The sequence below is a fragment of the Miscanthus floridulus genome, chromosome 17, assembly GCF_019320115.1.
Source record: "Miscanthus floridulus cultivar M001 chromosome 17, ASM1932011v1, whole genome shotgun sequence".
Classification (NCBI taxonomy): Eukaryota; Viridiplantae; Streptophyta; class Magnoliopsida; order Poales; family Poaceae; genus Miscanthus; species Miscanthus floridulus.
Window position 1 is genome coordinate 98443570 of NC_089596.1, and position 27422 is coordinate 98470991.

The following is a 27422-nucleotide window of genomic DNA, read 5'->3' on the forward strand; positions in this document are numbered from 1 at the left end:
ATATATTTTTCTCTTTAAACATGGTTAAAGAAATACGTAATAAGTACGTTCTGAAACGTAATACACTGATATGATATATTTATGGAGTAGAAGTTTAACTTGGGATAAAAACGTAATACCTTCTGAAACGTAGGGAGCATAATAGTGTTCATAAAAAAGTAGAAATGGATCGGATAAATCTTATACTATGATGTAAACTGCCTTGTATGTTCGGGGACAGACGGGAAGCCGGAAGTCAGGACGTCGTTGAACGAGCATCTAGAAATCAGGACGTCGTTGAACGAGCATTAGTAGCAACTGAAAGCCCAAAATTCTCGCACGGAAACTCACTGTAGATTCGTCCATTTTCGATATCTCCCAGGAGGCCAGGAGATAACCGATCCATCCACATTTTGTCTAGAAAACTAGGCCGTTTATCATATATATAGAGTCTTTGTTTCCTCCAAAATCTCGATCTCATTAGTTCTCATCGTCATCGAGCAAATCGCCCCACTTACAACCAACACCGCCGCCGCCACTACTATCATTGCTTACGCCTCCGCGACGAGCCATTATCTACAATGGCGATCACTAACGCGCGCCGTCGTCGGATAGCCCTCCTGGCGGCGAACTACGCGACGCTGCTAGTGGGTTCAGTCACGGAGAGCCTTCTGTTCCGATACTACTTCACGCACGGCGGCCGGAACCGGTGGATCGTCACGCTAGTGCAGTTGGTTGGGTTCCCGCTGCTCGTCCCCGCCGTGTTCGCCGCCAGCCGTCCCGCCGCCGTGCCGCGCCTGTTCCTGTGGTTCTCCCGAAGGTTCCTCGCTGTCTACCTGGGCATTGGCGCCCTCATGGGTGTCAACAACCTATTGTTCTTGTACAGCTCCTCATTCCTGCCCGTGTCTAGGTCGTCGTTGCTGCTGTCCACGCAACTCACGTTCACGCTCGTCCTTGCCGCCGTCATCGTCCACCACCCGATCACCTTCGTCAACCTCAACACCGTCCTCCTCACGCTCAGCTCGGTGCTCCTCAGTACGTAAAAAATGGTTTGTAGCAACGGGGCAAATTTTTTGTAGGGGTGGTTGGTGATGGAGCCGACCCTACAGTGACATGCTCGGGAGCCCAGAGACCAGCTGCACCTAGAAATGGAACAGCAGGGGCGGCTGGTCATACAAACCACCCCTACAAATGGATCGGATTTATAGGGGCGGCTCACTCACCAGCCGCCCCTGGTATTGCTATTTGTAGGGGCGGCTAGTGATTGAGCCACCCCTATAAATGCCCACGTATAAATACCTCCGATTTGTAGGGGTGGCTCAATCACCAGCCGCCCCTACAAATGACCCACATATATAGCAAACTGCAGCATCTTCTTCCTCCTCTCACTCCAACCCATGAAAGAAAGGTGGGGAGGCCTTGGGCACCTTTCAAAAATTGCTCTACTAAGGTAGGAAGGTTTTGGTCTTAAATTTTTTGGTGGAGAGGTTGTAGATGGTAAGAAAATGCTATTCCACGCTTTTTTTGAAGTTTTAATGGTTGGTTAGTGAGTAATTAGAGTTTTGTTTTTCTCTCTCTTCTATGGTGATTGAGCTACTTATGAAGCAAATTAGACCCAAGTTTTGAATGTACTAGGGTAAATTAGGGAGGGGAATAAGATCATACCCTTATTTGGTCTATATTTCTTGATTTTAGTGAACAATTAGTTAGTTTTATGGATGTTTCATGTGCATGTAGATCTAGATCTAGGGTTTGGTTTTTTTATTAATTTTGGTTTTGTAAATTTGTGTTTGATGAAATTGTACTAAGGTTTGCATGAAAGATATTGGGTAAAATATAATTGTTGCTAATTGTTGTCTTTAAAATTGTTTATTGTAATCAACAAATATGTATTTTAATTATTTATGGATAAATAGGCCATTAATAATTTTTCTTCTACCATGGTGTGTTTGTTGCTTCATGTAATTATATTTGATTTATATTCATATGTATCTGAAGTATATACAATTATTCTCAAGTAATTATTAATTTGATTTATTTATATATATCTGAATAAGTAGTACTTTAATGTTTGTTTTGTTGTTGTTGTAAAAGATGGAGTACAGGAACTCTTGGATGTATGGTTCGTTAAGGTTCAAGGCAGGTTTCCATGAAGAGGTGGATAAATTTATTGAAGTTGCAAAGAAGCATGAACGACATTGACAGAGAATAAGGATACAATTATTTGTTCCTGTAAAGATTGCAAGAACCGTATAGCATGGACAGATGTGACTATCATCAGATCACATTTGATTATACAAGGATTTGTTGAGGACTACATAGTGTGGATTCATCATGGTGAAACGGTTATTGTTAACGATGAGGATGAGGAGGAATACGACGATGAAACCCTAGAATCACTGTCCTAATATTCAGCAGAGCTTGATGCACGAATGGATTCAGAGCTTGACAATGAATAAGGTGGTGATGCTGGTGGTTGGGATGGTAACGACGAAGGTGGTGCCAACAATGATAGTGGAGCACATGTCGGGATGAAGATGATTTGGAGGACATGATTCGAGCCCTTAGACCAGAGATTTTACTAAATAGCTCGAAAAGTCTAGAAAGTTTGTTAAGAGTGACAAAAGCATCGAAGGAGACTGTGTATGGTGTTGAAAAGGATTGTTCGACACATTGGACATTGCTACGTTTTGTGCTTGAGCTACTCATCCTAAAGGCTAAGTACGACTGGTCAGACTGTAGTTTTAATGATCTATTGCATCTCCTATCATGGGTGCTGCCACAACCAAACTCAGTTCCCGCTAACACATACCAATTGAAGAAGGTCATAAGTCCATTGACAATGGGGGTTGAAAAAATCTATACATGCCCCAACCAATGTATACTTTTTCATGGTGAAACATTCAAGTCACTAGATAAATGTCCCCAGTGTGGGGCCAGCCGGTACAAGAACAATGACCTTTACGGTGGGGACGAAGCCTCCACAGAGAAAAAGAGGAATAAGAAGGGTACAAAAAAGGTGGTACAAGAATCTCAACCCCCAGAGGACACTCCATTAGGCAACGATACAAAGCAGAGAAGAATTCCTGCCTTGGTAATGTGGTACCTGCCAGTGACCGACCACTTGAGACGTATCTTCCTAAACCCTAAAGAAGCCGCACTCATGACATGGTGGGATGATGAGCATAAGGTGGATGATGATAAGATTGCACACCCGGCTGATTATAGTCAGTGGCAAAGGTTCGATGAGAAGCACAAAGAATTCAGCGATGACACAAGGAATGTACGTTTTGGCTTAAGCACCGATGGGATGAATCCCTTCAATGAGAGGATAAGCGACCACATCACTTGGCCAGTGATCTTGACCATGTACAACATCCCAACGTGGTTGTGTTAGAAGAGAAAGTACCTTCTCTTCACTATTCTTATTTCTGGCCCTAAACAACCAGGCATTGATATAGATGTGTTTCTTGAGCCTTTGATGTAAGAAATGGAGAGGCTATGGAGGTATGGGGAGCCGATGTACGCTGTGTTCCAAAAGGAGGACTTCATATGTAGAGCAATAATATTTGTTACTATCAATGATTACCCCACGATGTTTGCTTTGTCTAGATAGGTCAAAGGGAAGACAGGATGCTTGGTTTGCTTGGATGGTACTACATGGGTGTACCTAGATGCCTCCAAGAAGATAGTTTACCTAAGGAACCAATGCTTCTTAAATATAAGTCATAAGTACCGCAGTAAATTGTTATTTAGATTTTATGACAATATCCCAGAGATTGAACCCCTCCGGAGAGACGTCATAATGGAGAACACGTGTACAGAATGGTGAAAAACATACACATCGTCTATGGAAAGAAGAATCCAGATGGGAAGAACAGAGATAGAAGCACACCTCCTATCGAAGGCGTACCTTTCAAGAAACAATCGATCTTCTTTTAGTATCTGCCTTATTGGCCAGACTTGGAGGTCACCCATGCCATTGATGCTATGCACGTGCAGAAAAATATCTTTGAGAGTCTCATTGCTACCTTGATGGACACAAGCAAGTCAAAAGATGGTCTGAAAGCACGAAAAGACATGGTGCAACTAAACGTGATGCCACAACTTCACCCGGTACCTGAGGCTAATGGAAAATACACTCTACTTGCGGCGTGCTTCAACCTAACACCAGACGAGAAGAGAGCTATATGCACTTTTCTAAGGGGGTCAAAGTCCTAACTGGGTTTTCAGCAAATGTGAAGAAGCTAGTGTCGATGAAGGACTTGTCAATAACACACTGCAAGGCTCACGATTGTCATATGATGCTGACAGTGTTTCTACCTATCGCAATCAGGGCTATAAAGCCAGAGTTCTTGAAAATGGCCATCACCCGCATGTGCTACTTCTTTTAGAAGATCTCATAGAAGATGATTGACAAGCAAGAGATGAGTGACCTACATGAATTTATGGTGGAGACACAAAACCAACTAGAGATATATTTACCTCCTGCTTTTTTTTGTTATAATGCCACATCTCATGATTCACATGGTTCATCAGATAAAGGCACTAGACCCTTGCTACTTGCATGAAATATGGTCCTATGAGCGGTTCATGTCAGTTCTAAGTTGATACGTGCATAATCGAGCATACCCAGAGGGCTCTATGATAGAGGGTTACAATACTAAAGAAGTCGTTGAGTGCGGTCAAGAGTACCTAAAAGTACAGAAAGGGATTGGTAAACCCAATTCTCATCACAAGGGTAGGCTGGCTGAGAAGGGCACTAGTGGTAGAAAAGTGTTTATAGACCATAATTACAAAGAGGTGAGTCAGGCACATTACTGTGTCTTATAGAGTACATAACTGATGCAACCGTACATTGATGAACACTTGGCTATCATTATGGTGGAGAGAAATAGCCGTTCAGATGATTGGGTCATGAAACAACATAAGCAACGACTAACTACATGGTTGAAGGACCAAAACATGCCACCTAGAGAAACCATAGACTCTATTACCATCAGTAGGTTGACGAAGGGGCCATCGAGACAAGTGACATCTTGGAATGCTATTGATATCAATGGGTATACATACTATACCTACGCAAAGGATAGTAAATATGTGAACCAAAACAGCGGCGTTCGAATAGAGGCTCTCGATGGATTGGGGCGAAAGATATAATACTTTGACATCATTGAAGAGATATGAGAACTTGGCTATGGAAGGGATATAACGGTGGCCATGTTTCGATGCCGCTGGATCAAACAACATCAACTAAACGAGATCGGATTGAGAGTCCTGGACCTTGAGAATCTAGGCTACCAAGATGACCCTTGGGTGCTCGCTTCACGTGTCACATAAGTTTTCTATATGTTTGACCCACAAAGTAACCTCCCCTGAAGAAGACAAAACACGTGGTTGCCTCCGGGAAACAACATATTATTAGAGTTGATGGCGTGAACGATGTTGAAGCTTACAAAACTATGATGAGATGTCGCTATTCACAAACTTTTTTAAGAAGATCAATGTTGTGGAAAAGAACCTACCCAAAGACATATCGCCATGGGAACGAAAAGATGTCAAGGGGAAAGTCGTTACAGGGGCTAGCTAGTTGTTGAACATGGAGTGTTTGTGTTAGTGTGTGTTTGTAAGACTTCATTTATGCATGTGTGTGAGACTATATATTTATGTATGTGTGTAAGACTACATATTTTTGTATGTGTGTGAGACTACATTTATGCATGTGTCTGAGACTACCCTTTGCAACATCTATATGAATCTATTTCAATATCCACTCTATTACTACTAAAACTTTATGAAATCACTTAACACTGTTTAATTTTTGTCAAATAAAAAGATGACCAAAATAAAAGTTGTAGATAGTGATGTGTTCAACAACTTTTTTATTCATCACCTTTACAGCTGAAATCATGTATTGGTTGAAAATCAGGTTTGAAGCTATCATTTTCTGAAATTTAAAATTTGAATTGTTCAAAATTAGTGACAAAGATAGATGACTAGACTAAAATTATAGAGCATGATTTTAAAAAAATTTAGAAAAAAAACCATCACATTTGGAGTTAGTATGAGGGAGAAAAACTAGTTACAAGTTTTAGCCACAGCTTAAAAAGAGAAATCATACTTGTTCATCATTGATCATCATGAACAGTTGTGATTTTTCTTTTTAATCTCTGGGTAAAATTTATAACTAGCCTTTCTTTCTCATACTAACTCTAAATGTGATGATTTTTTTCCTAAAATTTTCTAAAATCATGCACTATCAAGTTACTGTGTTGATTTGGTCATTCTTTTCATTTGACAAAGTTTGGGCACTTCAAATTTTCAAATTTTAAAAAATAACAAGTTCGAACGAGATTTTCAACCATTAAATAATTTCAGCTAAAAAAGTGATGAATACCAAAGTTGTATAACTCATCAAGATCTACAACTTTTATTTTGATGAGTTCTACAACTTTGGTATTCATGAGTTTTTCAGCTGAAATCATTTACTCTTTCAAAATATTGTTTCAAGTTGAAATTATTTGAATTTCAAATTTTGAATCGTTCAAACAAAGTCACATGACAAGAAGACCAAAATAAAAGTTATACACATTGATGAGTTATACAAATTTTATGTTTACAACATTTCATTTATTTCATTTAATGTCATAAAATTATAGTCAAATTTTAAAAATTCAAAATTTTAATTTTGTTTTTTTGTTTTCTATATTGTTTTGACTACAATTGTTTTTATATATATATTTCTGCATATTTAGAATAATACAAAATATTATATTTGTGCATATATACAATTGTTTTTATATTACTTTGTGTTTTTTGTGATATAAAAAATACAGAATTAATAATTTAATAAAATAGAAAATATTTGTTGGGGCGGCTGGATCAGGAACCGTGCCTACAAATTATTTGTAGGGGCGGCTGGATCAGGAACTGTCCCTACAAATCGTCCTGAGTATAAATATAAGGTCGCACGGGTGAAAATGTGTTGGGCGCTCTCTTCTTCCTCCCGACGCCTTCAGGCTGCCCATCTCCACGATGCTCTCTTCTTCCCCGCCGCCACCTCGCGGACCTCTCCCGACGTCCGCACCCCCTCTCTGCACCCGCGCGCCCCATCTCCACAGTGGCTAGGGTTTTAGAGCCCCTGACCAGCGGCGCTAGGGTTTTAGAGCCCTCGACCGCTGCCTCCTCCCCATCTCCGTGCCGTCCACATCCACGACCCGGTCCGCCGCCGCCTCATTTCCGACCTTGAGGTGTCGCAGGCCTACTCCCCGTCCTCCCATGGCCCAGGTGCATCGGCGTCCGTGCTCCCTCCCACGGCGAGCAGCCATGGTGCCTGAGCTCTCCGGCGTCCACACTCCTTCCCTAGCGTCCACACCTCCAACAGCGGTGGCCCGACTGCCCGTGCTCTTCGGCGTCCGCACACCTCCACCGGTGTCCGTGCTTCTCCACAGCTTCCCCTACACCTGACAGGTAATTCGGATCCACCTTGTGTTAATTTGGCTTTTGTGTTAATCAACCTTGTTGGCTTTGTGATAGTTTATTTATTTACTTAAAAGTAAATTCCAAGTATAAATAAATGGGATTAATGTGCAGCGGATTTATTAAAACTAGTGTTGACTGTTAAGTGTTAACATGGTGTGTGTGCGCCATTGCATGTGATTGGTTATATATCATTGCTTCCTATTCCGCTAAACATCATGGTTCCTAGAATCTAGAAGTGTTGAGTCAGGTTTTGGTGGGGTTTTTCCATTGGGTGGTGGCCACGCGTGGATGGTGCTTCTGTGCGTTAGAAGTTAATTTGTAACCCAAACCATGAGCGGTGTGGTGTTTGGTTCCAGTGCAAGCAGAAATGCCCTTTTGATCGTTGCTTTTCTTGAGTCCTATAGATATAGATCGACTAAGACTGGTGACTTAGTTTTTGTAGGATCCTATTTTCTGATGATTGATGCATGTGTCATGTGTGTGCTTCTATGTGTACTGTCGAATCTAGTTTATGTACCAATTGGGGACAATTAGGTGGCTACCACCTTTGCATCCCATTCACTGAACAACTTGCTATCAGCTAGTTCATGGATTTTATAGCCAGACCTTTGCTTATGTGCTTTGGTTATGCTCGTGGTCTGAATTCTAGTGTCTCTGATGGAGGATCATTCATTCTTATGGTCTAGTATCTGCATCATAGTACTTTATGTGATTTCTGTACTTTCCAGATTTGGAGTTGTACATATTATTAGTGGGTCAGAGAAAGTATGTTTCAGTGCTCTCGAATTTCCTTACTAGTCTTATGTCACTAAGTTTTGATACGTCAATATAACCTTTAAGAATATGCCTGCTTATCCCCCCATGTTTTCAAGCTAACTGCAACTTTCTTTTTTTTGGATTAGTGGTACTTTGATCTCGTACAGATTATGCAGCATAAGGTTATTTGTAGCTAAATGCATATGCACTGGGGTATTTTATTATACAGGAAGCTGAAATACCTTGTTATCTGTGGCCCCTTACATTAGAAATTTGTAGCTAAATGCATGTGCACTGGGGTATTTTATTATACAGGAAGTTGAAATGCCTTGTTATTTGTGGCTTGCTTTCTAAAGTGCTAGATTCACTAGATTGGTGTAATAGTTTTGGCCCCAGAAGTTGTATACTATCTACAGTAATTGGTCATTATTTATGGAATTGGAATAATCTATAGTTAGTAGTCTCCACTTGTCATTGAAATCTGAGAGTATGATCAAGAATTAATAGTGCTGCAGTAGCATGTTGTATCAGCTTCAGCAACCTTAAGGAAACAATAAATTGCATTGACTTAAATGTTTGATGTGAGAGAAGTATTTTGCATATCATACTGCTAGAATATAGACGTGTTGCTTTCTGATGAGAACATTGTTATTTATTTCGTTTGTGTGCCCGTTATCAATTAGTATAGGGAGGCTGGCTGGGTCCTTTCTTAAAAAAACTTCGTAATTTCGTTGCTGTTAGTAATGGAATCTGATCCTGTGTTTCTTAATTCTAGTATCTAATGAAATACTACAATGCTGGTATATTGTTACTTTATAGTAGTTAACTGTTAGAGTTTCAGTTTCTCAATATTGTTGTATTTGTTTTCTTTTGGGTAGTGCAGCAGCATGTGTTAAGTTTTATTAATTATCATATTTTGATCTAGCTGCTGCTCTGTCGTACTCTATACTACTACTGTTCTACTACTACTCTATACTACTCTAGTGTTGGCAATCCAGTTATCTAAGTGGCTACTACTACTGTTCTACTACTATTCTATACTACTCTAGTGTTGGCTGCTGCTCTGCCCTCTTCCCTATACTACTAAGTGTCTCCTGCTATACTACTATCCTACTACTACTCTCAACTATACTACTAAGTGGCTCTACTCGTGTACTACTCCTGCTATACTACTGTTATACTACTACTCAACTACTCTCTACTCTACTACTATTGTACTACTCTCTACTCTACTACTACTCTACTGCTATACTATTGTCCTACTACTGTCCTAGACTACTCTACTGAACTACTACTACTCTACTTGCTACTGCTAGCTACTCCTACTACTACTAGCTGGTTGCTACTCTACTATCTTCCCTAGCTGCTGGCTGCTACTCTACTCACTTCCATATACTACTAAGTGGCTCACTTCTACTACTCTATCTACGACTACTACTGTATCTAAGTGGCTACTGCTCTTAACTACTGGCTGCTACACTTCTCTACTCCTCTACTCTACTCCTCTACTATTACTCCTCCTCTACTCTAATCCATTATTTACCACATCTAAGTTACCAGATTTTGATCTGCAGGGGTCTTCCAACCATGTGGCAGCAGTCAACTCCTATCCTCTATGTTTTGGGAAGCAGCAACCACTTTTTTACACCTTTTCCTCTCTATCTTTGTTAACCAGTTGTTACTTTTTTGCCAAATCTCCCATCTCCTCTCCTCTCCTTTATTTTGTCGATGATGAAATTATCTAAGTCCATACATTATATGGAATATGAGTTGATGATCAAGAACTTGTGAGGAACTTAGCATCATTAGGAGCCGCCCCTACATTACCTTCTCCTCTCTTCTCTGTTATGATGCCTTGATGCTCCAAGTTTAAGATCAAATGATGATTGACATGTTTCTAAGGCCTCTACTACTGCTACTACTTATTTTTTTTATATATTGTTGTTTTATAGGACTACTTTGGTTTATAGACCTTTTTTATTTCTTATACCTTCTCGCGTACCTAAAAGCGCACTTTCTTGCATCTATTAGAACAAAGCGTGAAATAATGTCATGGACACCAGACAGTGCAGCCCGATGCCCCAAGCATGATGAGCAGCCAACTTATGAGGAGTAAGCACTAGATGACCAACTTACTCAGGAGCAGTTCGATAACGAGATAGAAAAGGATCTAGAAGTGATGTTACTTAGGAGCAGTGTGACGAGGAGGAAGGGGAGCAGAAGAAAGAGCAGGAGAGACTGCTGAAGGTGAAGAAGTTGATGATGATGAGAACTCAGAAGAGGGATATGTAAGTCCTAAGGATCCTTTCCCACTTGAAGCCAGAAGAAGGCCAACGGAGGAAGATTTGGACAAGGATTTTGACCCGAACGAGGAGGTAGGGAAAAAGCCTTAGCTTGTAAATTTTATTAAAGCTTTGGCTGTGTTACCTTTGCTAACACTTTGAGCTATCATATATACAGGTCCCTCTTGAAACTCAGAAAAGACGACGTCGACGTCCGCGACATCTCGCTAGACAAGATGGAGTAGAGGAAAGGAGAGCAGAGGCAACAACCACAAAGACAGATCATGATGCCTCTGCTCCACAACCTCAAGACACAACTATGACTACCAAGCCTAAGAGGAAACGAGGGGATAGAAAAGTAAATCTATATCCAGATAAGGCATGCTATGTGAAAATGGAGGTCGGGCCAGCAGGGGAGATCCTTGAGCTGAAGGAATTAAGAGGACGATTCTGTAATGCGATCGGGCCCTAGTAAGAGATAAATTGAACCCAATAATCCCTAACTGGAAAGAGGTACCAGCGAACAAAAAGAATGAACTATGGGATAGGCAGCTAAAGCTCAAATTTAGATTTTCAGAGGGTAAGCACGAACTGGTAAAAAATGCTTTCAGGACGATGGGAGAGTCATTCTGACATTGGAGGTCGGAGCTCAATAAGAAGTAATCCAAAAGGGGTTAACTCCCTTCAACGAGTTCGGTAAAATAACTCCTAGTCAATGGGAGGAGCTCGTGGCTCAAAAGACTTCACCGGGGGCATTAGAGCTCAGTGCCCATGACACCGAGCTAGCTAAGAGGAACAAACACCACCATCATCTAGGCCCCGGTGGTTACTATACTAAGGAAGAGCAGTTTAGAAAGATGGACGAAGAGGCCACAACTGCTAAGAATATCGATGTGACGAATTTAATGGTACGCTCAAGGAATTGGATATATGCGAGGAGTATAGAATCATCCGGCGGTAATCTTAAGTTTGATAAGCCGGAGACCCCAATAGGCAGTATCAAGGATACTAAAATATACTAAAGACAAGGAGAAGAGTTCATTCAATCCTTCTAGAGAGAGGGATGAGCTTAGCCTTGGCTTGGAAAACAAGGAGCACACAGGCCACACCAGGGGACAAGGGAAAAGGATGACCTGGAAGCAAGGATTCGAAGAGGACAGGCACATGTACAAGAAACATGGCAGAGACCGGGAGACTAATCTTAAGCTCCAAGTGAAGGCTCTAGTTGCGAAGGCATTGGAGGAGCAAGGACTATCTACGGAGCCACAAATATTAATGACGTTGCCAGGAGAACTGACATTAGTTGGCAGCCCTACGAAAGTTCCTAGCAGCCAAGGTTCCACTGCAGCCACAACCCCCGTTGATCGCATACGGGAACCAACTAGTTACACCTTGGTGTTTCTCAGCGACCGACAGAACACTATGATGGAGGTGGCAACGGGTGTGGTACATCCTCCTAGTGGCTTACACCACAATAATAAGATACCATCGGACTACACTAGGGTCGAGGTGCATACCGTGAAGCCTGAGTTCATGCAGTGGAGGATAGACTATGCAACTCCCGAGGGGCTGGTGTTACTCAGAGACGTTATGGGATAGTTTATCCGCTGGCCCAAACAGGACATTATATTGACTGCTTCTTCGCCGCATCCCCCTCTCCCAAATTTGGAGCGAGTTGTTGAGGTCAGGGAGATATTTTCACCGTCTCATGACCACCACATTCCTAAGATGCCACATTCTTCCCCGCCTCCTAGAGAGCATGTGCCTGATGAGATGTCACAACCTTCTCCAGCTCATACCAAGCAAGTGTATGATGAGATGCCACAGTCTTATCAACAAGCACAACCGATACATGAACAACGAGTACCTCCTGAAAAAGGTGATGCACAAGAAGATGAGGACGTGCCTGAATGGGAACTTTGAAAGAAGCATCCAATCACTATAAGGCCAGTATTTGTTCCGATGAAAGACGTCTCGTCGGTGTCCAAGTGGTATTCCCATGACTAGTTTAAGCCTGAGAACCAAGTTAAAAAAGTCCCATCACGGGGTTCTAAGGAGGCCGTCACTAGCAAACTCCACCAAAGTGCAAAGCAGTATCCAAATGTTGATGCCATCAAATAGTCAAAGGATTGCCCGAAAACATATGAAAAGAGGCAAGCCCTTCCTACCAAACTGGAACATCCAGCGTCTACCACATGGAATGAGAAGATTCCATGATTGGTACTTGCATGTTCTCCCAACGAGCATAGACCTCATACAGGCATGCTTCCCCACTGGCATATTTGGAAGCCCAGCCGGGAAAATCGTCTTTGACTTCAATGACATGCAGACATGCTTTCACTTGGAAGAAATGGAGATAAATCTAATTCGCACATGGTGCATATAAGTCCTTGTCCTCCCGATATGATATGAATATAATCTTTGAATTTTGTTGTAACTAACCCATGCCGTGATTTGTAGAATACAAGTGCACATTATCAAACAAATGCCAAATGTAAAAGCCGGATATATAGACCCCCAAGCTATAGCCCAAACAAATTTTAATTACCCTAAATAGTGGAAACTGGATGCCAAAGAGTTAGCTGTTGCAAAAACTTTTTTGGGAGAAAGAGCACATCCGTACGCCGAAACTAAGGGAAGAGTCCCGTAAGGTTGCGGCATGTATTACCCTGGCTTTCAAAATTCTCCAACATCACTCTACTATATGGCTATCATACAACTTCGAGTAAGTTCAACTCTATACTTAAAGCTTTGTTCGATATATTTTATTCGATGCAAAAGGGTTTATCTAGTTCTATGATTAAATCCATGTAGCAACCACTGAATTTGTATAGCCGTCGATGTCAGGAGGAGCATGGCATGGGTCTTTGATTCAATAGATAGGGACCTGGTGACATACAAAGACTTCATATCGATTCTCAAGACGTATACATATCGACAATCCTCATTACCTTATATGTTTGTATACATACTTGTAGCATTCACTTTTAGATACTAACAAGTTGTATTTGCTAAAATAATTCGAACATGGCATTTAGGTTCTATGTCACGAACCATCACGGAAGGCATGATCCAGCAAGGAAGGAAAAGCTAGCTATAAAAATACTATGTGCAATAAATGTAACTTACTTCTTCAGTACTCCATTACATGGTTGTCAAAAGCATTACTTAACATTTTTATATGCAAAACACACAGTGCCACAAGCAAAAGCCTATGAGTGTACATTGTGGATACTATATATGCTCTATGATGAGTAACACCGGTGCCTACAGGAGATATCCCTTAAGGGTAAGTTTGAACATCTTCACCCGCAGTATAAAAACTTCATACATGATATGAAATACTAAATCAAAACTTGTTCTCTTGTAGTGGAAAGAAGAGAGGGGAATGAAAAGAGACCCATACAAGGATGACCAACTCTTAGAGATCGTCGACGACCTTTGTAAATTTATATTGGACCAGATTATACACGTCAAAGGCGCCTACCATGACCGAGAGTCTGACTTAGGTAGTAATCCTCAGTACCAACACCTTTGTGAGACTGAAAGGCTAGCTCTAGGACGTTGATAACAATGTGTATGGAATTTAACATTGGTTTTACCTTGTGAATTTGTCTATTTAATGATGGATTGTATATATTCTTGTGAATTGGACTTGTAATTGTAGTTTATATAATACTATTGTGCTTGCAGTCTAAGGGGTTCGGAACACTGGTTGCGGGGCGTTCGGCAATGCGAACGCGGTTCGGAACGTTGGTCACAGGGCATTCGGCAACGCGAACGCGGTTTGGAACGTTGGTCGCGTGACGTTCGGTAGCACGAACGCTAGATGGAATATGCGGAAAAAAACAGTGTTATGGTCAAATTTGAATTGTAAATTTAATTTTTTTTACGAGAAAACGTACCGTAGGGGCGGTTTTAGAATGAACTGCCCCTACAAATATGTATTATAAGAGCGGCTGGTACTACAGCTGTCCATATAAATCGATTTATAGGGACGGCCTGAAAACCGCCCCTATAAATATATGATTCGTAGAGACGATTTGATAGGAATAGCTGACCAAACCGTCCCTATAAAAGGTTCTGAGCCGCCGCTAGGTTTCAGTAGTAGTGCCTCGTGCTTCGCTCCGGGCTACGTCCTGGGCCACGTCGTCACCCTGGGCGCCGCGGGGCTGTTCGCCGCGTACCTGCACGTCATGGAGCTCCTGTACCGCAGGGCGGTGTCCGGCGGGTTCGTTCTGGCCGTGGAGGTGCAGGTGGCGATGCAGGCCATGGCCATGGCGGTGGCCGCGGTCGGGCTAGTGGCCGCGGGAGGGGCCCGCGACGACGTGGCGCGCTGGGAAGGCTCCACGGCGCTGTACTTGGTCGTGGTGCTGACGCTCGTGCTGACGTGGCAGGCGTGCTTCATGGGCACGGCCGGTGTGATCTACCTGACCTCGTCGCTCCACAGCGGCGTGTGCATGGCCGCCGGGCTCACCGCGAACGTGCTGGGTGGCGTGGTTGTGTTCGGCGACCCGTTCGGCGCCGAGAAGGCCGTCGCCACCGCGCTCTGCGTCTGGGGCCTCGCCTCCTACCTCTACGGAGAGTACACCAAGAAGAAAGAGGATGACGCCTCTCCGTCCGCTCCCGAGTACGAAAGCGTCGGCAAGAGCGGCGGTGACGTCCCTGCAGGTCGCGAGCTCGAAACCGTCTGAAACAGACGAGACCGTGCCACGAGCAGGAGATATAGGAGCCATGCGAGAAAAGCTGGAAACGCGTTGTGTAAAAAAAAATGGCTCTAGTATTTAGTTTATTTAAAAAAAATATTAGATATATGCATGTGTGAGACGCATGGGTTTATCTTGATTCTTAATGTAGTAGGCTAGTAGCAAAAAAACCAGTGATCATATAGGTAGCCAGTGATTGAACGTATCCGTATGATTATTTTAAACTATATGATAGGACGTTGTGCATCATTTATTATCTAATACTGTAAAAAAAATATGATAAGGCGGTGTGCATGAGATAAACACTACCAAAAAGAACAACTTTAGAAGATAATAGTTTATGCAAAAAAAAACAAAATTAAAAATTATATATAGAAATAAAAAAAATCCGTGCGGTGATCAGACCATAACATGCACCTTATTTTTGGGCCTAAAGTATGCTAAACTGGCCTTGCAAACATCGGGCCGCCAGAACTCTGGCCCAAAATCTACTAATCCAGTCTGCCGGCGGTCGACCAGAAGAGCACGAGGAAAACCCTAGCCGCATCCACATAACCTCGCCCGCGCCGCCTCCTGAGGAGACTCGAGACATCTCGCTTCCGGCGACACCTTCCTGCTCTCGCTTTCGGTGACGCCCGCCACTTCCTCGCCGACAAGATGGTACGTCGCTTTGGAAGAAGTTGTTTACTCTTGGGCTGTGTGGGGGATATACCCCCGGGTACCACAAGATGGTACATGGGCCGCACCATCCGAGGTGGCCCGGCCCGTAAGATCAAGGCGTGCACATCAAGATTACAAGTTATACTAGATATTGTAATAGTACCAAATTGGATACTTTACTTGTAACCTTGTCTCTTCGGAGTATATAAGAAGAGACAAGGGTTCCCTAGAGGACAGGTTAATCCATCTACATCTCAATACAATACATCAAAGACATAGGACGTAGGGTATTACGTCGATCAGACGGCCTGGACCTGTCTAAATCGCTGTCTCTGCGCCTTGTGTCACCATCTGGTTCCTGATTACACGCACCGTCTACCGATAATCTACCACCACGGGCACCCCCTCGGTGGACTGCCGACCATATTTCGTCGACAGTGGCGCGCCAGGTAGGGGGCCCTTTTAGGGGTTGTGCGTGCTGATCTTCCGGCGAATCAGATGGCGATTCTCTTCATCAACGTCCTCCGCGACAACTCGGCTTTTTGTGGCGGGTGTTCTTGAACTACAGTATCTACGGCGACTCGTCGTAACGTGGTCGGCTACGACGACAGCATGCACCATGCGTCCCGACAGCACCACCATGCTCCTCATCATCGACTTGCACCTAGGCCATGAGCCGATCTACTACTACAGCACCATCCAAGATGACGTGCGATCTACATGCAAGGCAAGCCAAACCAAGATTGACTTGGTATGTATCACGTACAGGCTTGGCGTTGTTGGCGATCTTGCTGCTTGTCACGTCTTCACCGCTTCACACCTCCACGACTACTCCAAACGAGACGAATTATCACCTACGAAGCCCGACGACTCGAGCACAAAGCGAGCTGATTGGCGATCCATCATCACGATCATATTTGTGCTACAAGTTACCAAGGAGGCAACGTAGACATACAAGCCAATAGCAAGTTACATGTCGGGCAAGCAAGACCCTCCATCTACTCGAATACGTGCAGACCAACAATAATTAATCAAAGATATTTGATGCATTGATTGGCTGCTGCATACTACGCATGCATGCATGAAGATTTCATCATTCCAAGCGGAGGAGTATGTGTGCATCCTATACGCGTATGAAGCAGATCTGCATGCCACATACAAGCCGTGCACCAGGTTTTGAGTTCGTTTTGGCTACGTGACGTACCTGCCATCAAGCAAGAGACCAGACTCGTCGAGCCACACCGAGCCACAAGCGAGCCGTCAAGCGAGCCACGCCAAGCTATCAAGCGAGCCAACTAGCGAGCCATGCCAAACGGCTCCGCCAAGCTCCGACCACATCGACCACGTCCCGAGCAGCTCCGCCGAGCTCCGACCACGTCAACCAAAGACCACGCCAACCACGTCCCGAGTAGCTCCGCCGAGCTCCGACCACGTCGACCATGGACCACGTTGACCACGTCCCGAGCGGCTCCGCCGAGCTCCGACCACATCAATCACCAGACCACGTCGCAATGATGATCGCCGCGAAGAACGGCGCTACGACAACCGCAACCACCGTCATGACGACAGGTCGGAAAGCTCGAGGACCGAACGACTTCATCACCGCCGGCCAAATTTCTATCCAAAGATAAGTACACTTCTAATATTTATATTCAATATAATTTTCATTATGACGTTTCTCCACAATCGTCCTCGTCATGATTATTATTATTCAAATAACGTTTGTCCATATATACAATCTTAAATATAACATACAGCTATACTTAATGCAAATCCTCGACCAGTCATGTTGACGTTCGATGTTTCCAGAAAAGGCACTGTCTCCGGCTCCTCCCAACACGTGCACGAGCGTCTGCCCTCTGCGTTATGGGTGGTCGGCAGCGGCTCCTTAGCGACGCTTTGTTCTTCCTACACGTGCACAGGCTCCGCGCCCGCGTTATGGTTAACGGGCTAGCTAGGGCTGGAGGCTCAGCTACATACTAACTGGTCGGACGATTTATATTAAGTATAAACACAAACTTCATATTAACACTGATGTTTACAAAGCACCAACTGCTTTATCACATCATGTTCATTTGCAAATGACTGCTGAGCGTCATATGTTATTTCTTCATCGCTGATTTTTTCTCCATAATTTATTATTTTGTACATCATGTACTACCATTCTACATATTTATATTGTAGTAATTTCGAGCTATGCTCGGGGACTTCGTCGCTCGCTTCTTGACCTACGCTCGGGGACTGCCTCGATCACTCTCCGACCACGGCTCGGGGACTTCGTCGCTCGCTCCTTGACCTGTGCTCGGGGACTGCCTCGATCACTCTCCGACCATGGCTCGAGGACTTTGTCGCTCGCTCCTTGACTTGTGCTCGGGGACTGCCTCGATCACTCTCTGACCACGGCTCGGGGACTTCGTCGCTCGCTCCTCGACCTATGCTCGGGGACTGCCTCGACCACTCTCCGACCACGGCTCAGGGACTTTGCGTCTCGACTACATGTGACTGGCAACTCGCATACAATTAGGATATTTTTTTTCTCACTTAGACCTTGCTACAAGGCTCATACCTCGCCTTCCAGCAAGCTCGGGGACTACATCGGTACGATGCACCTGCCGGTGCATCTCGTATCGCCTGTACGACGATTGGGTTCTCAACTTAACTAGGAATTCTTTTTAGACCCTGGCACCACGTGCCTACGTCACCTACTATCAGGCTCGGGGATTAAGTGGGCACACTTCACCTTGCGGTGAATGTGTTTATTTTTCGACCCCTACGCCTCTAATGATCAAGGACGCTACGCTTCAAGACGCATTTACATTTCTTTTCAGAAATACAAGTGGGCACACTTCCCAGGACGGAAATCTTTTTCTTTCTTCTTAAGAGCACCGTACATTCTTCGGACAACCTAGTTCTCCGGCGACAACGGTGGTCGGAGATGTCAAGAACTCAAGCCTCACTGTTCGGAGAAGGTTGAAACGGCGTGTCGCATCAGAATACATGGCGCTCGGGGACTAGCTGTGGGGGATATACCCCCGGGTACCACAAGATGGTACATGGGCCGCACCATCCGAGGTGGCCCGGCCCATAAGATCAAGGCGTGCACATCAAGATTACAAGTTGTACTAAATATTGTAATAGTACCAAATTGGATACTTTACTTGTAACCTTGTCTCTTCTGAGTATATAAGGAGAGACAAGGATCCCCTAGAGGATAGGTTAATCCATCTACATCTCAATACAATACACCAAAGACACAGGACGTAGGGTATTACGTCGATCAGACGGTCCGAACCTGTCTAAATCGCTGTCTCTGCGCCTTGTGTCACCATCTAGTTCCTGATTACACACACCGTCTACCGATAATCTACCACCATGGGCACCCTCCTCGGTGGACTGCCGACCATATTTTGTCGACAGGCTGTCTTGATTTTGGTCGGCATCTTCGAGAAATTTATCCAATTAACTAGTTGTGCTCCCTACTTATTTAGCCTGCTAGTGCTTTCCATAGCTGTCAGGAATCGTTGGATCTCACCGTGGGATTTCGAAATCTGCACTATTATGTTGTTTCGTGTTAAAATGTTTGTCACAATCTTGTTGCCGGTCGGAACCACCTCCATTAGTCCATTTCGACCACCTAAGGCCGTGTTTGGGTGCACTCTAATCCACCCCAATCTCCATGTATTGGGATGAATTGGTGTCGAAAACTAGTGATTTTTCCACCCCAATCCCGATACATGTGGATTGAAGTGCAGCCAAACAAGCTCTAAATGATCGGTACAGGCACTAAATAACTAAATAAACAACTACAAGTGTATAGTTGAATAGGTTACCGAAGTAGTAAGAATATTGTGCTTTCTTCAGATACATGCTTTGAGCAATAATTATCATTCCACTCGAAAAGCTATCTAGCTTAAACTTTTCAACTAGATCTTAGCTGTTGTTTACCATCTCCTGATTTTGGGCAGTCGAAATTAATTTGCATCGGTTGAGTTGTGCTGGTATAAATTGGTTTAGCTGTTCCCTGCTTCTGTCTATGCAATGTATCATGTTAACCAATGCAGAGTATTGTACGTATCTGTACATGCTTTTTGATTTTTTATGCTCTGTGATGATTTTGCAGACGAAGCGCACCAAGAAGGCAGGAATCGTTGGCAAATATGGTAGAGACACTGGACTATCTTTACTCATTGTTTTGCGGTCATGTTCTTACCATTGTATTCTGGTTGATGACTCTTTTGTTATTGCTGTTACACAGGTACCAGGTATGGTGCCAGTTTACGTAAACAGATCAAGAAGATGGAGGTCTCCCAGCACTCCAAGTACTTCTGTGAGTTGTGTGGCAAGGTAAACTCATTGATTTTGTGATGCCTTGCTTTGCAAACTGGTCAATCATTTACTGTGCATTAATTGAGTATCATTTATTGTTTGTTTGCTATTTTTAAGATGCACTATTGTTTATTTTAGCAATTATGTGCTATTGACTAATTCCAGTATCTCCTTATTTGGGATGATAGCAATGAATAGTGACTTGGGTTAAATATGTTCATCACCATTTGCAATATCAAATTGTGATCGTCTTTCATATAGCCATATTCATGTTATAACTTTTCTGAGATAGTTTCCACCTTACCTGAATTCTACTAGATAGTCGGTTAATGTCAAAGGCATACCTTGCCAGACCTTTTCTGTCTTTTCACTGTTTTAAATGGTTTTAATGAAACTCCTTTATTAATTCCATACCATGTTTCTTTCTATTTGCTTTTTGATTCTTACCTGTGCCATTGTCTTTTGTATCGCCAATACTTTATAACAGTTTGCTGTGAAGAGGAAAGCAGTTGGTATCTGGGGATGCAAGGACTGTGGGAAGGTTAAGGCCGGTGGCGCCTACACCATGAAGTATGTGATGATGTCCAGTTACTCTGATTATATCGCATTTTCTGTGTCTCTAGTCGCCATGTGTTTTCTAATTTGTTACTTTGCATTTCCAGCACTGCTAGTGCGGTCACTGTCAGAAGCACAATCCGGCGCCTGCGGGAGCAGACCGAAGCATGATTATGGGCAGTTTGAAAAGGAGTACCTGGATTTTGTAGTTCAGCTAAGAGTCGTGAATTATGATGTTGCCATTTTGCCTATTTAGCCAAATGAACAAGAAGAAATGATAATCTATCTGTAGTGACCTTGATACTTTGTACTCTTGATTTCTCATGCTAAATTGACGGTATGCATGTACTTCCATAATTGTATGTTTTCTTGTGCTGCCGAACAACTTTGATGTTCTGTGCTGGTTCTGGTGGTGCTAGCATTGAGATCTGGAACATCATCATAATATACCAAATTGTTGATTATTTTTTAAAGCAATGGCAGGAGTTCTGCCTTTCAATTAGGATAGAGACAAACAGAGGTTTTTATGTACAAGCAAGCGAAAAAGTCACGCCCCCCGGCTGCCGAATTGTTGATGATTACCAACGGTACATTTCGGTGCTGTTACAGCATTTGTCAAGCGCGTACTAATAGGTTTGATGCAAGGATAGCAAATCGCCCAGAATATCTGTATGTATCTCATGCAGAAACTTGATTTATGCACAGCGCTTTCATCATTTTCGTTTTCTAATTTTTTGATCTTCAGAAAACGAAAATTTCCGTGCGAATGCTCTTACAAAAACCATCAAGGTCAGCTTTACGATCACCGGGTGCAGTTCGACTCCTTGAACCTGACCTGCATGTTCTTCAGGTCGAATTCCCAGAGGTGCTCTTGCTGCATGATGTTGCCGATGACCGACACGCCGGGCCACTCGCCCTCCTGCACCCAGATGCACTTCACGCCCGGTTTCACGTCGATGACGTAGCTCTTCGCCGGTGGCTCCAGCCGCGCTGATCCGGCGAACTGCACCGCCAGCTTTGGGATGATCTCCGGCGCTCCCGGTAGTCGTGCTGTCCAGTTGTAGCAGTGTTCGAACGGGGGGAAGCTCACTTTTGGGACCCCGTCCAGGTGCCTGCTCAGCGCGGTGACCACGGCCTTGTACGCTGGGGCGGCGAGGACCGTGAGGGTGTTGCCGGAGTCGAGGATCACGCCGCCGCTCTTGGTGTCCCACACCTCGGCGGGGATGTCGAGGGCCTTGCCGGCCACGTGGATGGCGTCGACCTTGACGCCGTAGAAGGGCATCTGGGGGTCCAGGAACAGCTTCGTCTGGGTCGCCGGGGTCCGGGGCACTTGCCCTGGGCCGAAGTCAAGGTACCCGGTGGCGTTGCGCGGGACGAGGTGGTCGACGAGGCTGTAGGAGAAGCTGCCACCGAAGCGCGCGGCGGCGCGGGACGCGAAGGAGATATTGGCGTTCCCCAGGCTCAGCACGCCGTCTGCTGACCGGAAGCCCTGGCCGTCATGCGAGGAGGAGCAACCCAAGACCAAGTCTTTCAGCTGCTCCACCTGGCCGTCGGCCAGCGCGATGGTCGCCGACTCGGTGCCCACGATGCCACGCGCCCCCGCCGATCCTTCCTTCTACCTGCCATGCATGCACACAGCTGGTGGTAACATTGCCAGGAAGAAGAAGTGATGCTTGCATGGACAATGGCGCTGCTGGCGCGTAATGGTGGTGATAGTGACCGGTAATCGTAGGAGCAAGGCTGGCCGACGAGGAGCAGTTGGCGAGGGAGAAGGGCACGTCCAACGTGCACGTGTCCGAAGAACACGGGATGGGCGCCCACGACTTGGAGGTCTTTGGCCGGAACACGTGACCCGACGGTGAGGAGCCGGCGCACTTGACCCAGGTGAGGTCACTGTCGGTGTCCGCGACCAGCGTGAACTCCTGCGTCGGCGTTCCCACGCAGAGCTTTACAAAGTACTGCCCTGTGCCGGAGTTGGCCCCCGACGACATAGGCAAGGAGACCGCGGACGACGATGCCACCTCTGCGGCAACCCTCCGGCTTCCGCTTCCGCCCCGGCGCGACCGGAGACGGGCGGAGATGTACGAGTGCCGGCGCCGGTCGTCCCTCACCCGCGAGGCTAAAGGCGCTCCCGGCGCGGCGGGGACAAGATCAAGCCTCGCCGACTTACCGCTCGCGGTGGCCGCCGCGGAGAACAACAGGACCAACACGAGCAGGTTGCCGCGTAAGGCGATTTCGTGATCCTTGCCTCCTTGCTCTCCCTTCACGTCGTCTCCCTCGCAAAAGGGCAATGGCAGATAGCAGCATCAATTTAAGAAGAAAAATGATAGAAATTCACAGGTTTTTTCAAGAAAAAAAATCGAGGAAAACAGAAGCTAGCTTTGGTGTGACATAAATATGGCAAAGCAGAAGAAATGCATGCTATTTGCGGGCTTGCGGCGTTGTGGCATTATTGACGGGCCCTGTTTACAGCAAGCAAACTGTATCCAATGGATGGTATTTTCTTTGGCGTGGCAAGTCATGAGATACCCAAAGTAATCTTCACCTTTCTTGGTAATTTATATCTTCAATTATGTCTCCACGAACATTTAAAAAAAACTGATAGAGATGTAGAGGCTCATATACACATATGCAAACTCAGTCTCTATAAATACACCTATAAAGAACTGAGCCAGACTGCCAAATTTTGAGAGTTGAGACTAACAAATATGTAAAGCTTATCAGATTTTTAACATAGGACATACTAGGTGTATGTTTAAATTGGCTAATAAATGGCTAGATAAAATTAGCCCGAATTAGAGCATCTTCAGGAGTTTTGTAAAACAACTTTTTATTTTTATTTTTAGCAGAAAAAGGAAAAAAAATCTGCCAACAATTTGGTAAAAAGTGCTCCTTTAAGATAAAAAAAATGTCAAATATCCTCTCCAACTCGTAAGTTTATGTAGTCGAGAGTAACTTTGTATCCACTCACGTTTTTGTCGGGAGATCAGGGTAAATTGAAAGCATGAGTGAATTAAGAAAATAAAGGGTTGCATATGTGAAATCGATAAGAGAAACAACTATTAAAAAATATTTGTTTGTTAGAAATAGTTTGAGGTTTCCAATGCAAAATCGTTTAGTATTTGTTTGGAAAAAATATTTGTTTTTTGAAATAATATTTTTTAATGATTAATTGCTAATCTAGTATTTGTTTGGAAAGAATTGTAGATATAGTACTCTGTCGGCGCCCGGTTGGCCGACGAAGACCATATCGGCCACTCAACAGCCGACATGATTCTATCGGCGTTCCAGAAGCCGATAGGTCCACTTGGGTGGATACGACTACACCGTGGCTGCTCGACTATTGGCTCTCCACTAGCGGACAGGACCTACAACATGGCCCGTACCATAACATGCATGCGGATGTACCTCCATCGACCATACCATGTCAGGAAAAGATGGCCATGATGCACTGTTGAACCATATTTTTGTCTTAAATATGTTACTGCTCCCTCTGTGCTTTTTTATTCATCGTTCTAGTTACTCATTAATCAAACGTACTCAACTTTTACTAAATATATAAAATAAAAAATATTAATATTTATAATACATAATTAGTATCATTGATATATCTTTAAATCTATTTTTATAATAAATTTATTTAGAGATACAAATGTTGCTAATATTTTTTCCTTGTCACTTTTTTTCCGCCTCTCATACCGCATTTGTAGAGCATGGACCGACGGTGATGGCGGGCGGGCAGCGTCGTTCTCTAGCGAGCATGCTCCGGTGCGGCGGAGCAGGCGGGCAAGGCAGGCACGGCGGAGCAGGCGCGCAAGGCTGCCGCGCCAAGGACCTCGCGCATGCTGCACCGCCGCCGTGGTGCGGCCTATGAGGCACTGCTCCTAGCAGTTGATGAGCTCGCGTCGCGCGATGCGCCGTGGATGCCGTCGTGCTCGGCGTGGAGGGAGTAGATGGGCACATTGAGTACGGGCGCCACACAGACGTGCACCAAGGACGACCGCTCCATAATGGGCGGCACCCGCCAGCCAGGCTGCTCGAGCTCCGCCTGAGGCCGTTGAACACCAACCTGCTCGCCGCTTTGAGGCGCGGGCTGTAAGCCGCTGGTGGTGAGGGTGCAGACTGTGACTGGGGCTAGGACGTAGTCGCGGACGCCGACGCCTGCTGCTGCGACGTGGACGGGGACAGTCGGATCTCGAGAGGCAGCAAGCTCTGGCGCGTCGGCCTCGACCGCATGCTTCGCGACACGCTTGCCTAGTTGCCTCGCCTGCTTGCTGCTGTCGGCGCAAAAATACGTCGACACACGGCAAGCCGGAAGGATCTGCTTGATGAAGCTGGAGATCCGCTTGGCTTCAATGTAGGGATAACTGATCCTGCGTGTTCCTCCCAAGGCGTGGCAGTCAATTTGACCCTGCAATTGACAAGGAGAGAAAGTTTATCAGTAATTTAAGGTGAAACATGCCGGTCTATGCCTAGATAGTTCCAAGTGTGCCGCTTCGGGGGCAGCCAGACAAGAAAAGCTACTAAATAGCCGATATAACAGAAATCGATTGTTATGGACTATTTGTTTAACAAGCCACACTTGAGGTTTACCAGATATCTGAGCCTGTTCTTGCTCTTTGTTCCTTAGGCATTGCACTCTTTTTTTATGGCTTCTAGTAAAACCTCCTAGACACCATTGTCTTTACTACCAAACATAGTCTTCCTCATTACATTCTTCTTCATAATTAGCCTAGTTTTGATCAACAACTCATTTTCCAAGTAGATCATGAACATTTCTATTTTTAAGCGCTGATCCATGTTATTACGATGATACACGTCTTGAGCATGGATAGACCGGCGATTGGCTTGAGATTGCATAAACTCCCAATATTGCTCGCTACACTCCGAACAATTATTTCTGGTAGACAATTTTAAACCTTCGTTCCAGCAATGTCTGAAGAAAAGACAATTCTAATGTGATTCGGCTTGTTTTCTTTCACACCTCTCTTTTTCCTGTTGACGCTGATATTCTTGCTCTTCTAACCAACGCTGATAATCTTTTTCCTTCTACCGCTGCCATTTGTTCAACAAAATTCAAGATGTAACACGTAGCCTTGTCGCCCCATCCTTTGACGTTTCCCCCTGCTCATATCGGGTCTTTTGTTGGTCACGACGCCTTCTAATTTCTCTGTATTCATCAGTCGATATTTGCATCTCGGGATCGATTGTTCTAGTTTTTCTTGATCTGGTTAATGTCAGGACTTTAGTCTTTCCTTTGAGCAGCCTGGCATCAACCATGTTCTGATCTCTTGGGAAAGGATTATCATCAACTTTCATCTTTCGAGGCGTATCAAATTTGAGCTTTTCTTGCTGAATAGCCCTCTGTATATGCTGCTAGAAAACTCTGTATTCATTAGTAGAATGAGATGTAGCGTTATGAAACTTCTAGAACTTCTTATTCTTCAACTGATCAGAGGGCAACATAACATGATTATCAGGCAACTTGATTTGTCCTTTCTCAAGTAAGAAATTGAAGAGTTTGTCTGACTTTATAACATCAAAATCGTAGCTCTCTTTGACTCGTCTTCCCCAAGGATTTGGCACCATTACCGTCCTCTTACCCCAATTCCATTCAGCCGCAACAACCTCTTCTTCTTCATCATCTTCATAGCCATCATCGACTGAATATGGATTATAGGCTTTGGCTATTGTGGTACTTTTCTGAAATCGGGTATCTCTGTGCATATTTTGGAATTGGCTATTGAGTGCTGCCACTCATTGAGCCAATTGACCCAAGTTGTCAAATTCTTGTCCTAGCAGCTTCTCTCTCCATGTCGGAAACATTTCTTGAATGGCCAAAGTAGCTAGCTGATCATCAGTCAAGTTCAGTGAGAAGCACAAATTTCTGGTCTGCCGAAATCTCTGAAGAAACTCGGTGCCTGATTCATTAGTTCTCTGCCTTATAGTTGTCAAATCGGTAATTTTCTTTTCCTCTGTCCCAGTGTAAAAATATGTATAAAACTTCTTCTCTAGGTCAGCCCAATTGACAATAGAGTTAACTAGCAGTGATGAAAACCAAGTGAAGGCTGGCCCTGACAACGACAAGGAGAAGAAATGAACTCGATGGGCCTCTTCAATGGATGCTTCGCCCAACTATGTAAGATACCTACTGACATATTCTATTGTGCTGGTGCTATCTTGGCCAGTGAACTTGGCAAACTCTGGGAGCCTGTAATTTGCAAGAAGAGCAACCAAATCGTACCATTCTAGATATGGGTGTTTGTACAAGAAGGTCTCCCCTTTTGGTTTCAAACCGAACTGATTCTTCATCATCTCGGTCACTCTCAGCAACAACTCATCAGCATTTGAATTTGGGTTTCTCTGCAACTGCTGACCCACCTGTGGATTAAATTCTGAGTACCTTGGTACCCTGAATTCGGAATCATGTGAAGAGTATTGTAATCTATGCCATAATGATACCCTTGTGGAATCTCTATCTGCTAGATCCTTTGCTGATTTCCTGCTTGAAGTCTCTGATTATAGATGTTAGGATCTATATCTCTACGAATCTTTTGAATTGATGGCACTATCATTTGAGCTGACGACGGTATTTAGCTTGATGTGCCAAAATTGACCATTTGATTCTGACCTTGCCATGTTGGTTGTTGCACATGCTGCACTGATGATCTAGGAT

The 27422-nt window shown here is 44.4% G+C and overlaps 2 protein-coding genes and 1 pseudogene across 3 annotated transcripts; 2 read left to right on the forward strand and 1 right to left on the reverse strand.

The window, feature by feature from the left end:
• Positions 1-560: 560 nt before the first annotated feature.
• LOC136514927 (probable purine permease 4) lies at positions 561-15193 on the forward strand. Its single transcript, XM_066508633.1, has 3 exons — positions 561-1018; positions 4026-4039; positions 14580-15193. Exons 1-3 carry the CDS (start codon positions 561-563, stop codon positions 15191-15193), a joined length of 1086 nt encoding a protein of 361 aa, XP_066364730.1.
• A 516-nt stretch (positions 15194-15709) lies between these two features.
• On the forward strand, positions 15710-21103 carry LOC136518858 (large ribosomal subunit protein eL43z-like). Of its 2 annotated transcripts, XM_066512536.1 has the most exons (4): positions 19974-20025; positions 20121-20209; positions 20679-20761; positions 20854-21103. In XM_066512536.1, exons 1-4 carry the CDS (start codon positions 19974-19976, stop codon positions 20915-20917), a joined length of 288 nt encoding a protein of 95 aa, XP_066368633.1. In that variant the 3' UTR covers positions 20918-21103. The 2 variants fall into 2 exon arrangements, 1 of the variants encoding a protein (XP_066368633.1); XR_010774626.1 differs by lacking the exons at positions 20679-20761; positions 20854-21103 and adding an exon at positions 15710-15865 and having other exon boundaries at positions 19986-20025; positions 20121-20205.
• A 445-nt stretch (positions 21104-21548) lies between these two features.
• LOC136516063 (aspartic proteinase NANA, chloroplast-like) lies at positions 21549-23995 on the reverse strand (annotated as a pseudogene).
• Between the last annotated feature and the right edge of the window lie 3427 nt (positions 23996-27422).